Raw genomic sequence first — 17,241 nt, 5'->3', positions numbered from 1 at the left:
CCAGCCTCAAATATCACATTAAGTTACTATTTCAGGCAGAGGTTTAGACCAGTGTCTCACTGGGCTGCAACAGTTGGGAACAAATTTCAAATTGCATCCACAAGAGAGTTTCTAAAACATCTCAAAATATTCACAAGATTTTCTGTTTCTGAAGGCCCTCACTGAAAAATCCATTCGGTAAATGATTAGAAAATCTAATGTTTTCTGGAAATAGTTCCTGAGTCACCACATGCATCGAGAATTCACATCAGTTCAGTTTCGGTGGTCCAGTAGTGCAAGAAGTGTGAGGCAGGCGAACAAATTATGAATATGATTAGGACAAACTGCAAACAAATTGAGATGCTAGTAAGACACTTTGTGAATAAAATAAGGCAAGAAAATGTGTATCTCAAGTTGTATTATTACCCAGCCATTACAGAAACTGTCTTACATACCAAGTCAACATGATTCCAAGTCATAATTTGTGTATTTTGTCAAAGTTTTGTGTCTCCAGCTAGTCGCTAACAGTTGCAGCCCAGTGATATACCGGTGTCAGTACCAGATCTGCCCATGCAGCCAGATCGCCTCGGGGTCCTGCATCTGCAAATTACGCCACAGCAGATGATTGGCTGAATGTAAGACTTACAGAAGTTATGGTACCATGTTTGTAAAAGTTACGTTAGCACGTTGAGAATGAGGATTTTGATTGGTCAGAACAAATTTACTGTGGTAGTCTTAGCGGTTGTAGTCCTGTAGTCTAAAAACCAACACTTTTCAGAGAAAATTTGTTTGAATTTCCAAAGTAAATGTAAAATAAAAGCAAAGATATCAGCTGATAAACGGTGACCCTCAAAAGCTCGATTTAGATGAAATGGGGCAAAATAAAATATTAGAACTTTATTGAAAAGACACCAAGAAACATTCTGGATGAATGAATGAATGAATGAATGAATGAATGAATGTATTTACATAACAACTAAGGAAATATACCAACAAATTCCACATTAATACAAACAGATATGGCTTCACATATAAGAACTGTTGTCTTTTTTTGCAATCCGATGTTGCTTTTACGTAGTTTCACATTCTTTACAAAACAAAGAAAATATGGTGTTTTACTAACAAATTACAATTATAAAGTAAACATTTAGATGGTAACAAACAAGAATTTATTAACAAAACTGCTGATGTCTTTCCAAAACTTAAGTGTGAAAGCCGAATGGATTTGCCGGAATGTGACGTCATCAGCAGGCGCAGGACCCCAAGCCGATCTGGTACCGACACCAGCTTTAGCCTTGCAACTGGATCATACATGCAGACAGTCACACTTATAATTAAAAACATTTGTAGTCGATCTGCCTTTGTTGCTTTTAATAATAAATTATAAATGACACACACTTGTGTAGCGCCTTTAGAGTCAGAGGACTCCAAGCGCTGACACTGAAAGTCATCACCATAAACAATCTTGTGTTGTTTTAAATTACTGAAGGAGCTCTTTTTATGATGCAGTTCCCAGAAAGTTAAATAAATTATTTATTCAACGAAAAGAGCTTGTGTTCAACCAGTAAAACTTTCTTCAGGAGTAAGGGACATTGAGTCCAAATGGATAGCTGCACAGCTAAGTGAGATTTGGTGGGTTAGGGAAAGATCTCACTGATTTGAAGACATCACATGCACTTACTGTAATAAGGCTTCTGTTTGATATTATCTGTCAGATATGTATATTTGGAAGACTTTTGCATGAATGTCTCCCACTTGTTGTAGCGGGAGCGGATCAGCCTTCATCAACACGTCCTCCACATGATGCATTAGTGGTTTCTGATTCTCCAGGCAGATTGTTTCTCTGGGAGTTGTAGGGAAATAACGTGCTTCATATAATGTTGATAGGCAGGAAGTGAAGTAATAATGTTATTGTTCTAAAAGGAAACTTAAAATAAGTACAATATGTTTAGTTTGGTTGTGAGAGAGAGAGAGAGAGAGAGAGAGAGAGAGAGAGAGAGAGAGAGAGAGAGAGAGAGAGAGAGAGAGAGAGAGAGAGAGAGAGAGAGCGAGAGAGAGAGAGAGAGGGCAAGATGTAGCAGCGGGGTCGCGAGTTTAACCATGATGATCTGCTTTAGTTTTCTGGAACAGGAAGTTCAAGCTCTACTTTTCTCATACTTATTTCCTGTGTAAAAAGAAAAATTGCTTGAGTATAAATTCTTACTTCACAGGATGACTCAAATAACAGCAAGCATACCGTCTCCCAGATTTGGAAGATGTGAAAAATAATTTAAACTAGATTTAAATGTATTTAAATCAGGCATTTGCCTTTTGGTTGGCCTTAATAAATGATCTAATTTATACCTTTTTCTGCTTTTGTCACTCTGCAGGGGAGAAAAAGCAAAAGGTGGATGCATGAAGCATGAAAGGGTGGAGCTGAGGCTCAGCTGACCCCGCCCCTTCCATCTCCTTTCCCCTTGTCCTCCAGAGGATCAGCACCCCCCTTCCCTTGTCCTCCTTACCCCATCCTGACTCACTCTGCTGGGTCTCACTCATCCTTCCCTGCCTCCTAAGTCAGCAAAGCCTCATGTACTCCCCGGAGCTGGAAAACATCTCCACCACCTCCTCCACCAAAGTGCCAGTGAAGTATGGAGAGCTCATTGTGCTGGGGTAAGCAACAATCAGGAGACAGTTTGACTGCTTTATTTTTTTTCTAACAGAAATCATTTTTAATACTCTGCAATCCTCAGCAAACCAAGACACAAAATGAATCAAAATCTTGCACTGTCTAACATTAAACACTTCTCATTCCTAATGTTGACTGGTCAAAGGGTAAGTCACCAATTATAAAGCACAAATATTCAAAACTTGATAGATCCATCATCTCTGGTGTTTACTTATTACTTTTATCATCTTTGCATCAGGGTTAACCCTTCCATAGAATTGCTACCTTAACGTGGTGAAGGGGTTTGAGTACCCCGCAGATCTTGGCGGCTGTGTTGTCTGGGGTATCAGCCCCTGGTAGGGTCTCCCATGGCAAATTGGAACCAGGGGAGGGGTAAGAGCGATTCGAAGACCTCAATGTAAAGTCACCAGAGTTGGAAAACCAACCTCGCCTGGAAGAGGGAATGCCATTTTGGAGCCAGGCCATGGGTGGGATACGGGTGGAGCTTGGTGGTCAAGCTTTAGCTAAGCCCAAGAACCCACATGATGCCTCATTTACATGGGTACCACCTGTGGGGAGGAAAACTGAAACTGGTTTCTGTTAGAGCTGGATGGCAGCCAGGGCCGACTTATAGGTCACAAACTAGCTCTAGGATTGAGGAATGTCACTTCACTGGTGGGAAAGGAGACTGAGTTGGTGTCAGAGGGAGACTGGACCATCTACACTCTGCACAAAGGGAATGGCTTTGGATGGGTATGGAGATGGTCACAGACGTTGTTAAGGCAGGACTGGGGGACTGTCAACAAATGTAGGCACAAGAAGTAAGACAGTAGACTGCATTGCTGGCAGAAGCACATGCTGATGTTTTACTCCGATGCTATCACTTTTAGTATCAGAAAGCTTTTTCTGCTGGGCTAACAATCATAGCCACAGATGTTGCTAATCTTATTTGATTCAAGTCATACACGGCTTTGTGGTTTATAATGCCAGGTTTTGCATAAATGTGTTTAGAAAGACCATTAGTAACCAAACATTACATCCACATGTAATCACTGTTTTGGTGTTAAATACCAGAGTCATCCCACTGAGTTTGTGCAACACTAGTTGCATTGTACCTACATAAATCAAGACTCACATACTTGGAATGACAGCCCAGCTCTGCTGATAAACTGTAGCAATAAATACAGAAAACAAAGCTGTTACATGGTGTGTATTATTGACAAAGACAGTGATGTAAACATTATTTACATTAATGCATTTTAGAAAACAGCCTAAAAGACCCTGATGGAGTCTCTTTTTGAATGTAATGCAACACATAATTATGTGTATATTTGGCATGACTTTTGTATTGTTCTTTTGTTTACTCTGTCTGCTAAAGACGGCCCAGTATGATTTCAGAGATAATCGCATGTTAAGAACAATAGAGGGTGTGGGTGTAAGTAAGACCAGATACAGCAAAGTAACATGTAAAAAGTGTCCCAAAGGAACAGATGTGTCTTGTTTTAGAGTCGTCAGGTTTGGCAACCCTCAGATTTCCTCTAACGAGCTTGGCAGAGTAAGCCTCTTAATTATTCAGCTCAACAACGAGTTGGAAAGTGGAATGTGTTTCCAAAAAGCAGAATCAGCACTGTGAATGTTTTTGTCCAGTTGCTGAGAAGTGCTTTTGCATTTGATGCAAGATGAGAGAAGCTTTGACCGACAGCCGCAGCGGACATCATCTCACAAACTCCCTTTTCCATCATAGTTTCCTTTTTAATCAACTCCACTCAGCTTTAGGGAAAGCCCTTCCAGAAGACTTTTAAACGCATGGCCACAGAGGAACAGACTCACATAGATTCTCACATAACAATCAACTGTGACCGACCTCCACTATCTGTCTTCAGTTTAATCCCGGGGGATGTTGCACCGTTCTCCCCATACCAGCCCCCTCCTCAGAAGCATACAGATGTTAGAAAGACTACCTACAAGCACCACGCACTCACCCTTCATGTCTTACACAGTCGATATCACAGCTGACTCACAGTTTGTTGTTCAGGGTTGTGCTGGAGCAGTATTGTCAGAGAGCTGACCGTGGAAAAATTCCTTAGTGGAAAAAACACATTAAGCAGTAAACGCAGTTCCATGCCTTTACAAGGGAGAACCCCAGTTTTCCGTTTGCTGTGCTTTTTCCATTCAATTTTTGCTTCTAGGTCAGGGAAATTCTTCTTTATATATAAAAAAAAAGATCAGAATTGGCAAATTTAGGCCTGTAACAAGAGGTGTCACTCAAGCAACAAGCAGGACTGCTTTTTAAAACTTTGAAAAGGGTTCACTGACGCTGTAGGAGTCAAGCACCCTTACCCTGACCTCTATTCTCTCACCTACTATGGGGAAGCAAATACCTCGCGGTGGTGATGATGCTGTGCAGTCTTTGTTGTCTGATATATAAAGCCTAATTAGGTAGTGGAAACTTGCTTAGAGAGCTTCACCACGATCTGAAGAAAAATGAAGACAGAGTTAGGAATGTATGTCGCTTTGCCCACATACAGTAACTATTATATATGCATCTCTGCCCACACATGCAGAGGGACAAAAAACCCACTCAAATTACCCACTCACAAAGGTTTCATAAGCACCACTAAACTCACACTGCCATTACTGATTTAGAACAAAATAACAAACTAGTACAGCCAGAAAGCTTTTAACCCACGTAAAAAATAATACTAAACTATTTCATTTTCGTCATGTTTTGGACATTTTTATTTTTATCTTGATAAAAATCAGACAAACTGACCATTTAACACAGGGGTGTCAAACTCAAATTCATACTGGGCCCAAATGAAAAACTGGGACGAAGTCGCGGGCCAAACTCAACATTTTTTGAAAAAGTGACAGCAAATGTGCACATTTTCCTTTATCTACCGATATGTACAGTTGAACCTTTTCATTTGGAAACAAACTTATTTGTGCAGTAACACTGAATGTGAAATAACCAAATTACACATGAGCAAATCAGTTTGAATTAAAGCACACTCATCAGTGGTATTCGTTACTTATTATGCCTCATTTTTATTTTTATTCCTTAAATTGTGTATATATACAGCATATATTTTTGCATATATTTAGCTTCTTTTAAGTATTTCTATTTTATGTTTTCCTATTGTTTACTCTTTATTCTTATATTTTTTTACTCTCTATTTATGCTCTTGTAATGAATGTTATTGCTACTGGGACACCAAGTTTTTCCCACCGAGGGACAATAAAGAGATTTTCTATTTTATTTCTATTCTATTCATGTCTTTTCAGTTCATACAGTATCTTAAAGTGGGTTCAATATTTTTCACAGGCCAACAACAGAATAAGATAAACAGTAATTATCTTAAATGAAAATGCAATATTTCACCTATAAGTACCGGCAGTCCAAGGGAAATGCAGCTGGGGTGGTTGCGGAGGCAAAAACCCCGGCATTGGAGGAGTTCAATGAGACCATGGAGCAAGACTTCCCTATGGCTTCAAGGAGATTCTGGCCAACCATCCGGTGTCTCAGGAGGGGAAAGCAGTGTGCTACCAAGACTGTTTACACTGTGTAAACACGGTGTGCTGTTGACCTCTCCTCGGGACGTTGTGGATCGGTGAGGAAGTGAGGAAGCAGAGTCTTGTGACTTTGGGTTGGACCTTCCATTTTTTGGGGCCAAGGTCACTGAGGTGGTCAAAAACTCCTTTGTGACAAGGCCCTGAGGGTGGATGAGATCTGCCCAGAGTTCCTTAGGGCTCTGGATGTTGTGGGGCTGTGTTAGTGTACGCGGCTCAGCAGTATCGCGTGGACATTGGGGGCAATTCCACTGGGGTGGTGATCCCCCATTTAAAAAGGGGGAGCACAGAGTGTGTTCCAACAACAGGGGGATCACACTCCTGAGCCTCCGGAGTTCTGGAGAGGAGGGTCCGTGGGATTGTGGAACCTCAGATTCAGGAGGAACAAAGTGGTTTTCGTCCTAGCCGTGGAACACTGGATCAGCTCTATACCCTTAGGGGGGTCCTGGAGGGTGCGTGGGAGTTCGTCCAACCAATCTACATGTGTTTTGTGGATTTGGAGAAGGCGTTCGACCGTGTCTCTTGGGGGGCTCTGTGGGGGGTACTCCGAGAGTATGGTGTACCAGGCCCTCTGATACGGCTGTTAGGTCCCTGTATGACCGGTGTCAGAGCTTGGTCCGCATTGCCGGCAGTAAGTTGAGCTTGTTTCCAGTGAGAGTTGGACTCCGCCAAGGCTGACCTTTGTCACCGATTCTGTTCATAACCTTTATGGACAGGATTTTTAGGCACAGCCAAGGTGTTGAGGGGATCTGTTTTGATGGCCTACGGATCAGGTCTCTGCTTTTTGCTGATGATGTGGTCCTGTTGGCTTTATCGGACGGTGATCTTCAGCTTTCACTGGAGCAGTTCGCAACCGAATGTGAAGCAGCTAGGATGAGAATTAGTTCCTTTAAATCGGAGACCTCGGTCTTGAGTTGTAAAATGGTAGAATGCCTTCTCCAGGTCAGGGACGAGGTCCTGCCCTAAGTGAAGGAGTTTAAGTATCTCAAGGTCTTGTTCACGAGTGAGGGAAAGCTGGAGTGTGAGATCAACAGGCTGATTGGTGCTGCATCTGCAGTGATGCGGGCGCTCTACCGATCTGTCATGGCAAAGAGAGAGCTGAGCCAGACGGCAAAGCTCTCGATTTACCGGACGATCTACTTTCCTACCCTCACCTATGGTTACGAGCTTTGGGTAGTGACCGAAATAACGAGAATGTGGATACAAGTTGCTTAAATGAATTTTCTCCGCAGAGTGGCTGGGCTCTCCCTTAGAGATAGGGTTAGAAGCTCGGTGTTTCAGGAGGGGCTTGGAGTAGACCTGCTGCTCCTCCACGTCGAGAGGAGCCAGTTGAGGTGGCTCAGGCATCTGGTCACGTCCAACCGGGAGGAGACCCAAGGGAAGACCCAGGACATGCTGGAGGGACTATGTCTCTCGGCGGGCCAGGGAACGCCTTGGGATTTCCCTGGAAGATTTGGCCCATGTAGCTGGGGAGAGGGAAGTTAGGGCTTCTCTGCTTGGGCTGCTGCCCCTGCGACCTTTCTCCGGATAATTGGCTGAAAATGGATGGATGGAGTAATGATTTACGCTACAACAGGGAGCTGAGTGACAAAACTCTACTTTAATTCACAAGATTGTACATGACATGTACATTGTAGCTTCTGTGTCTTATTCTGAACACTGAGCAGAAAGGACTTGAGCAGTACTTACCCAGACAGCCTGGCTTTATTACTGAATACTTGGTTAGCTTTTATTCTCAGTCTCAGTTTAGTTTTTTATCTTTCTGTTATTTTTTAAAAAGTGAAGAATTCAGTCTGTCTCTCATTCGATCAGTTTTGTCTGACTGTGGTCCCCTATTACTTGACCTCCTTACTGAGTACTCAGAAGTACTCTAATTCCTTGTTAACCTTTGGGCTCTGCACTTTGGCTTTGGGAATATTTGGTTGCATGTACACACACGCACCCATGGGAGCCTGGTTTTGAACTGCCTGCAGCCTTTTGAGCTCTCTCCAGCAGCCTGCCCTGCCCTTCCTGTGGATACAGGCTAAACATCACCATGGTTACGCTCTTGCCATGGTTACTCTTTCCAAACGTTGCTGTGGCTCTGTTCTCTCACTATGGTTACGCACAAACCCTCACAGCGTTGTTTGATTTTAGTGCTTCTGCTCTCTCAGAGTAATGTTTAGGCGTAGACTGGGCATCCTCACAAGCATGTCTGAGCCGTCTTTACTGGACTCAGGACAGAGGGAGGGTTTGTTTCATGCCTCTGATTGGTCAAAGACATGCTCCAGCTGTACTGAGGCATTACTCATGATGACTAGGGCTCCTGTGCTTGTAAATGTTAAACCTGCATGTATTACAATACAGTTAATGTATATTGTGCTCAACTAATTCTTGACATAATTTTGCTGATTTCACTAATTTAAGCTTTCAGTAGGTTGAAATCTTGATAAAAATTTGTTAAACAGTGTGTATTTTTCTCTACAAACTTTGAGGCTTAGTTTGTATTTTTATAAGCTGTAGCTGTTTTATATAGAAACCAAAGTTTCCTAACTTATAAACTCTTTTTATAGTTTAAATCATTATTATTCACAAACTATTATTTAATTATTTCAAGAAACAGCAGTCAAGTTGGACACTTTATTGTGTTTATCAGTTACTTCTTCAGAAAAGGAGAACTTGATTACATTATAGAGCTTTTATTTGTATAAAACTAGAAACATTTGCTTATAATTTTTAATAGAAGTAATATAGTTTGGATTTTATTAGAAACATGATGTATGTGCTCACAAGTAAAAACAAAGTAATAATAATTTTCTTCTTTAGAAAGTTAAAACCTAAATGGATGCTGGTGGTAGCTTCTCTAAGGTTTCTGCAAGAATCATGTTTGGATATGTATGCATTATTATTATTATTATTATTATTATTATTATTATTATTATGTTTTTAGAGAGTTAAGGTGAAAATGTCAGCCTGTTCTATCAGTAAAACACCAAATAAAAAACATTTTATTGAATGAGTAAATGAAACAGAACATTGGTTATAATCCACAATCCTTTCAGCCTAGCATGCCTGCAGCTCCAGATCAGCATGCACCCACCCATGTTTGCTGTTAGATTTTAGTTTGTGGATCTTATTTCTACTTGATGATATGTGTATGAGTGAAGTCAGAAGAGTTCCTGGCCCTGGTCTCTCCCGGGTGTCACCGCTGCGTTTGTCTGTTTTAAATGAACATCACAGCTGATTTGCAACACGTCTGCTGTAAAACATGTAGGTTCAGACGCAGTGCTCGGCCAGATTAGGCATGTCTGCAGGAGGACGACGTTGAATGCTTTCTGAATGTTACTTTAGGATGTTGAACAAGATAAACTCTTACTCACAGAGAATCAGCAGTGCGGTCAAAGAGCAGCTGGGAGCCACAGAGACTCCTCTCTGATGGAGGGAACACCTGTGTTTATTCTCCCTCCTTCAGTTGCTATCAGGCTAAATGAATCTCTCTGTGTGTGTTTATTTTCCTCAGCCTTCCTGGGGTTATGTTTGGAGGAATTTGTTGTTTGCAGGGACACTATGTGCTTCTGTTTAAATACTTGAATGAAAAGTATAGGTTTCAGATTATGGATGTTTGTTATTTTAGGCCTGAAATTCTGAAAGATTTTCCTCAATGACTGTTATTCCAGCTAGACAATAATGCTCTATGGTTGTTTTATGTGTGTGTGTGTGTGTGTGTGTGTGTGTGTGTGTGCGTGTGTGTGTGTGTGTGTGTGTGTGTGTGTGTGTGTGTGTGTGTGTGTGTGTGTGTGTGTGTGTGTGTGTGTGTGTGTGTGTGTGTGTGTGTGTGTGTGTGTAGGTATAATGGCTCTCTGCCCAATGGGGACCGAGGTCGACGTAAAAGCCGGTTTGCACTTTATAAGAGACCGAAGGCAAACGGGGTGAAACCCAGCACAGTACACATCGCCTGCTCTCCACAAGCAGCCAAGGTAATAAAACACACACAACGCTGCATTGTTTAGGCTCTTCAGTTGTCAAATAACTAATTAAACCCCCCTCTTTTATTCTCGAGCCAAAACACAACAGTGTTTTCAGAAATGACAGTCTTTACTTTCCTCTTAAGACTGATCGTATGTTTCAAGGTGCGATTTAGTTTCCCTGACAACCTCAAATAAAAGCACCCAGTCCTGTGGATTTGGCTGCTCCACCAAAGACTTTTCCGAAGGTCTGCTTTTTGTTCTGTGATATTAAAATACAGCACACAATGAATCACACACACTCCATCAAACAGACAGGGAACAGAGAACAAAAAGCTCAGCAAAGGGAGAACAGGACAACGACTACAAGCAGGTACGAGGCTTAGTGGGGATTTTAAGAGTGGCTGTTTTTACACGGTGTTTAACTGGAACACGCTGAAGGATTTATTAGAGAAATAAGAGTGAGAAGTTCAGTGGACAAGCCTGCTCTGAAACCTGTAAAACGGTCTGAGAATTGTAAAATATATGTGGGATATTCTTTTATTTTTCTGGTTTTACATCTGTGCCCGATATGTTGTCTGGGAACTTACACCTACTGTCTATTATGGGCTGTATCATGAAGAGTGATTGTCCTTCTGGGGTGCTCCCTGCTGCCCAAACGACGTTAGAGACTACACAACGGAAACCTTCACCCACTCACACCTTTTGAAACTGTTGTTCTCTAAGCAGATGTTTTACTCTCCCATGAAGTCAGACTCAGTCTTTTTGTAGAGGGTTTGAGTGATTAGTGTTTATCTTCTCTCTGGTCTTCCTCTCCTTCTGTCCCACCAGGCCATAAGCAACAAAGACCAGCACAGCATCTCTTACACTCTGTCTCGAGCCCAGACGGTGGTGGTGGAGTACACTCATGACAGCAATACAGACATGTTCCAGGTAAATACGGGCCTGGAGCTCTACATCCACGCCACTGCTCCTCTTACGTGATGTTATTCAAAGACTTAAACGTGTAAGAATTATTGGCAACTTTTCTGCTCATGAAAAACCTCAGAATCCTTTTAATTAGTCATGATGATGAAAGTCATTTGTTATGCAGCTTCCATTCTAAATTTTGTGCTTAATTCAAGTATAGATCTAGAAAATAGATGTTTCTTTTAACTCTATAGACAACTCTCATTTACATATGAACGACTGAAACACGTGTCCCAGTTAGTGGGACTGTTTTTACTGTATCTTGTCTGCTCTAGATCAGTGGATCCTAACCTGGGGGTCCCGACCCCCACAAGGGGGCGCCAAAGCCTCTCAGTGGGTCGCCAGGACCTCTCCACTTTAAGGGGTTAAAACTTCATTTATTACTTGTTTATAGCCTACATTTTGCTCACATTTTTTATTCATGAGTGAAAAGTTTACTGATATTAAGACAGGAAATAATTAGTACAGAAAAAGTAACACACTTTTAAGAACAATTTGCTCAGCTCATTGTTTTATTTTCAAGTGTCAAAAGTTCATTACAGATAGGAATGGTTGATCAATCACAGCCTTTACAGTAAATAATCTAGTATAAACAGTAATATACACATTTAAGTACATTTTGCTCAGTGTATTTTTTATGTGTCAAACGTTTATTGAAAGGAATGATAGATTTATCAGTGTTTACAAGAAACAATGTGTTCAGAAAAGTAATACAAACTGTCAAGCACATTATGCTCTGTTTGGTTTTGTTAATGACTTTGTTCTGTACTGGAGCCTACTATTACTGTTATCTATTGAATCAAAGCATATTAAAATGTGCTTGAACAATTTTGTCATTTCTTAATAATGTTTGTACTGGAAGAGAGAATGGGAGGGGGTCGTCAAAAATTTTACTGGTAAAAAACGGGGTCCCTTGGGAAAAAGGTTGGGAACCACTGTTCTAGATAATACTTTGACTGGTTTCAGCTTAGAGGAACTGAGTAGTTTTGATAAGTTACCAATTAGCCACGATGAAGCAAGGTAAAGAATGGATTACTGCCATTTAAAAAGTCTAATTTCAAATATGTCATGGCAATGTATCTCAACAATACTTAATAAACCTACATGGTTATTTAAAATAACAGAAAAGCCCTTTCTGAGTAGTGTAACTAGCTGTTAGCTCATCTATCTGACTAGAAGTAACCTTTATTTACACCAAATGGAGTCAGGTAAAACCTTTTTCACTAAAACTTGCGGAAAAGATCTGAACTCTAGCTTTAAAGAGATGGTAGGCAACGTTTTAATATTTTTAAATCTTTAGCCAGTTTGTGCTAAAATTATCTTTTCCAGGGTCAGTGACATGTCACTCAGACCCCCACCGCCCACTGTGGCCAGAATACAGCACTTGCAACATCAGAGTTGTCAGTCACAGCTGGTTTGTTTAATTTAGTGATTAATCACTCCTGTAGACGCTATAGGGCTGGTGAGATGTTTCAGCTGTTAGATGAAGCTGTTAAAAAAAATGAACGCACAGTGAAGATATATGTTTGTTTATGTTTATGTGCTTAGCAGACGCTTTTACCCAAAGCGACTTACTGTTTACAAGAAACAATGTGGTGAAGAGATACCTTTTGCTTTTGGCTCTAATAAAAAGTCACTAGGGGGTGCTAAAAGCAAGCTAAAACTACCTAGTCTCCTTTTAAAGAAAATCTATGTAAGGTTTTCATATCATTACTGCATATTTTAGATTTGTTCGATTTGGTGATGAACCACTCCTGTAGACACCAATGAAGGCTACAGAGACATTCAAGCAGTTAGATTAAGGTATTAAAACACAAACGCACAGCGAGGAGGACATTTTCAGTTTCAGTGATACAACAGTGAATTAAAACGAACTCTAGGGGGTGCTAAAAGCAAGCCAGGACTGCAAAGACTTCCTTTAAAATCAGGAAACAGCACATCAGAATCACATCAGAGTCCCCACATTGTTATTCTTAGTGTGACTTGAACACTTCCTGAATATCTAAATTTATTCACACAGCCTTTTCTAAAGTTACCCAGCTCTGACATTAACCCCGTGGGAGGCTGAGTGGTGCTGTGATTTCTGCTCAGGGGAGGTGCAGGCGGCTGTCGGGGGCTGCTCAATAAAAATATTCTCAAGGTTATCATAACAATAGAAATACAGCAGGTTTCAGCAACCTGCACCTTCTCTCATATTTACTTCTCTGCAGCTTGTGTAAAAAACATTATTCCTCTTTTTATTCTTTCAAGTTCTTATTCCTGTTTCCTCAGAAATAAATATATGACCTGATAGCTGGATTTCTTTTCATCAGATTGGCCGATCCACAGAGAGTCCGATAGACTTTGTGGTGACGGACACAGTGGCCGGCAGCCAGAGTAACACCGACACCCAGTCGGTCCAGAGCACCATCTCTCGCTTCGCCTGCCGCATCATTTGCCAGCGCACGCCACCTTACACAGCTTGCATCTACGCCGCAGGCTTTGACTCTTCCAAGAACATCTTCCTGGGGGTGAGCAGGGTTTCAACCCAGGGTTCAGACAACAAGAAGGATCAAAGACAGGAGAACGATAACAGCTTTGTTTTAGAGTCAGAAGCAGCCTTCTTTCCTCTGATTCATTAGTCCTTGACAAACACGTCCTGCTGGTTAAACAAAATTCACAGAAAAATACAGTAGAAATTGAAACTAGATGATTTACTTTCCTGTCTTAAACAGCTTCTATCTGCTGTAAAAGTATGTCATTTTCTATTTTTCTGCACACACCAGGAGAAAGCTGCTAAATGGAAGACGCCTGATGGTCAAATGGACGGGCTGACCACTAATGGTGTTCTAGTGATGCATCCACGCAACGGCTTCACACAGGACTCCAAACCTGGAGTCTGGAGGGAGATCTCCGTCTGCGGCAATGTCTTCACTCTACGAGAGACGCGCTCAGCGCAGCAGCGAGGAAAGATGGTGAGAAGATTAAATTCTTCTCCGTTTTTACCAGCTTGGTTTTCGTGCTGACCAGGAATTTCAAACCTGCAAAAAACCCAGGAAAAGCAGACCACATCAGTTCAACTGTCAGCACATATGAGCCTGAGACCAGTCAAACCTCAACAGAAGGCTATCCAGATGCCATCTCCAAGGCAACAGTTTGTCCATCAAAGCTAACAAGACCTTGGAAAAGATCCCTCACTTGTCTCTCAACCAATCACAACACTCCGCCTACCCCGCCACCACACGAATCATTTGTCTGACTTCATTCAGGACGCTAGTGGTTTGTTTAACTAGGTCATAGTTTTTTTTTCTCCTTCTGCACATCATCGACCCACGCTGACCTGGCACAAAGTCAGTGTTTATAATAATGATTTGTCCCTTTATCTGCTGTCCCACCTGTTCTCAAGTCTCTCCGGAGCAGCTCATCCCTACAGCTCCTCTATCTCCACACAGTGCATCATGCTTCACAGTAAAAACCACACAGTAACTCACGCCTGGTTGAGAATTTAAATGATCAGCTGCTTTTATTGTGTATGGTGACAGAGCACTGTGAGGTAAAGTTATCAGACTGAATTCACTCTCTGTGAGGTCAGATTTACAACTCATCGTTTTTCTTCTATTCACATTAATTTTTATGTTTTTAACCTAAATCATTTTTGACATGTCATTAAAAAATCACAAAGATTGGTGTGAAATATCAGCCCAAGCAAAAACTGCTAAAACTAATGTCTAAATATGCTAACAAAAACCCGACTCATCCCAACAAATGAAGGTTTTGTTGATTACAGATTTCAGTCACACCCACCTATAGGTGACCTAATGACCAGAAGAGTCACTGTGAGAATAAAACAGGTGCTAAGCAATGACCTAGCTTCCTGTAAAACATAGCTACCTATCATATTTCCCAGTTAGATACATCATCATGTTAATATGATCGTTAATACATGATGTTTAATCTGAGCTGACATTCATGCAGACATGGTTAGTCTGTTCTTGAGATGCTTGTAGCGTCTGAGCTCCTGCTTGTGTCTGAACAGGCTGAAGAAGGATCTACTTCGGGGTACCCAAGTAAATGTGTGTAGAAGTGGATCAGTGCAGGGATTCAGGTGACCTTCAGCACTCGTGTGAAAAGGCTCTGAGAGGACATGGTGATGACTGATTCAGAGGAGGGACTTGTGGAGAGGTTGTGACAGGTCTCAGATCAGCTGTAAGTTTGGTGAAAAGTGTTGTTTGGGTTGACTCTCCAGCTTCTTGTGGCTATCAGCGGAAAGTCTGTGGTATTACTGGGCATCGCTGACACAAAGACATGTGTGCTCATCAAACTTTACCAGGATACACAAGTGTTACCAACGAACACGTCAGCCTTCACCCAGACGCTCAGCAACCTCAGCGTCAGCATCAGAAAGCTCCCTGGAATATGCTTCTCACATCACACTTTCTGTAGTGTTTCTGGCCTTCCCCCTCTCCTTCCTTTGGTTTTCCCTCCTGATTCACTCCGATTATCTAAACATGGAATTCCCCGCTTTGTCTGATCTCACCATATCCCTTCGATGGCCCTGTCTAAAGACCAAAATGTTGGGCTGTGCTGTCCTCTGCCCTCTTGCAGCCCGTATGTCGGTTTTCTGATGTCATCGTGCCTCCAGCTCTCAGATGACCCCACCACCACCCTGTATGGCAAGCACACATCTGTCTGGAGGAGACAGGGTTGTCTGTGTTACACTGCCACCTGCTGAAGTCAGAGTGGTACTGCAGAAGCCAGCGACCTATGAGAGACAGGCACCAGATCACATGCGAATCTGACCTTTCTCTGATCTGCTCAGAGGCTTCTGGGTTGATGGATGGGGGGGGGGTGACCACAGTAAAGGTCACCACTAGCAGAACTCCATCTTTTAAACTGGGCCTTAATTGCTGATGAGTGTTCTGAGGTATTCAGGGTTTAAGCTGCTGTTCTGCTGTCTTACAGGTGGAGACCGAGTCTCAGGAGCTTGTGGACGGCTCACTCATTGACCTTTGTGGCGCTACCCTGTTGTGGCGCACTGCTGAAGGTCTGGCGCGTACCCCCACTCTCAAACATCTTGAAGCACTGCGGCAGGAGATCAACGCCGCTCGGCCACAGTGTCCCGTCGGCTTCAACACGCTGGCCTTCCCTTCCATGCGCCGCAAAGACACTCCGGACGAGAAGCAGCCATGGGTCTACCTCCAGTGTGGCCATGTACACGGATACCACAACTGGGGCAACCACCGAGAAGAGCGGGAGGGTCGGGAGGGCCGGCTCAGGGAGTGCCCCATGTGCCGAGCCAAGGGCCCGTATGTGCCCTTGTGGCTGGGCTGTGAGGCGGGGTTCTACGTCGACGCGGCTCCGCCCACTCATGCCTTCAACCCCTGTGGACACGTCTGCTCAGACAAGACGGCGGCCTTCTGGAGTCAGATCCCGCTCCCACATGGCACTCACACCTTCCACGCCGCCTGCCCCTTCTGCGCCCAGCAGCTGAGCGGCGAGCAGGGCTACATCAGACTCATCTTCCAGGGACCCCTCGACTAGCAGTGAGAAAACTTCCCAGCATGCTTTGAGGGTGCAGCCGGAGGAGGTTCTGCTTAGACAAACTAAACACAGACCTGTCCAGATTTTTTTTTTCCTGGACTTTTTTGCCTCCTTCTCATTTTTAAGTGACCTTTGTATTGCTTTTTCACAAATAACAACAAAGATTTCTATATTTTCATGTGAAACCAGAGACACAAAAACCAAACAAAGAACACTGCTGAGTAAACTTTGTTCCATGGAGGACTTTCAACAGTATTTATCTAAATTTCTAACACACCGTAGTGTGAACGTACGTTTTTTATTCATGTATTTGTTGCAATATACATGTGTACATCTCTTAAAGCTTATTTAAAGAAATGTTTATTTATGTCCCAGGACATCGCTTCATCCTTTATCTGAGGGAATTCTAACTTTGACTCTATTTTGTGTTTTCTTTTGACAGAGATCAGCATATTGTTAATCAGACATGAAGTTTCAGGTGTGTTCTGAGGGTTTTGTTCCCCCCCCCCCGCCCCCATGTGTCCCTCTCAAGGCCTTTTGTTGTGTTTTAAACCCATCCGTTGGTGCGTGCTCACGTTGTTATCTGATCCTCCTTCCACTCTCATAGGGCATCAT

The 17,241-nt window shown here is 42.5% G+C and overlaps 1 protein-coding gene across 1 annotated transcript in view; it reads left to right on the top strand.

The window, feature by feature from the left end:
- The window catches only part of peli1b (pellino E3 ubiquitin protein ligase 1b), a 40,968-nt gene extending 24,128 nt beyond the window's left edge, over positions 1 to 16,840 (top strand). Inside the window, exons 2-7 of the mRNA XM_015944994.3 lie at positions 2,349 to 2,628; positions 10,020 to 10,149; positions 10,969 to 11,070; positions 13,419 to 13,616; positions 13,872 to 14,060; positions 16,048 to 16,840. Coding sequence (XP_015800480.3) covers positions 2,546 to 2,628; positions 10,020 to 10,149; positions 10,969 to 11,070; positions 13,419 to 13,616; positions 13,872 to 14,060; positions 16,048 to 16,626 — 1,281 coding nt within the window. The 5' untranslated portion in view covers positions 2,349 to 2,545 and the 3' untranslated portion in view covers positions 16,627 to 16,840. The remainder of the gene's footprint in view (positions 1 to 2,348; positions 2,629 to 10,019; positions 10,150 to 10,968; positions 11,071 to 13,418; positions 13,617 to 13,871; positions 14,061 to 16,047) is intronic.
- Positions 16,841 to 17,241: the final 401 nt, after the last annotated feature.

This window comes from Nothobranchius furzeri, chromosome 12 (assembly GCF_043380555.1).
Source record: "Nothobranchius furzeri strain GRZ-AD chromosome 12, NfurGRZ-RIMD1, whole genome shotgun sequence".
Lineage (NCBI taxonomy): Eukaryota > Metazoa > Chordata > Actinopteri > Cyprinodontiformes > Nothobranchiidae > Nothobranchius > Nothobranchius furzeri.
The sequence above is the reverse complement of the archived record's forward strand: the minus strand, read 5'-3'. Positions and strand labels throughout refer to the sequence as shown.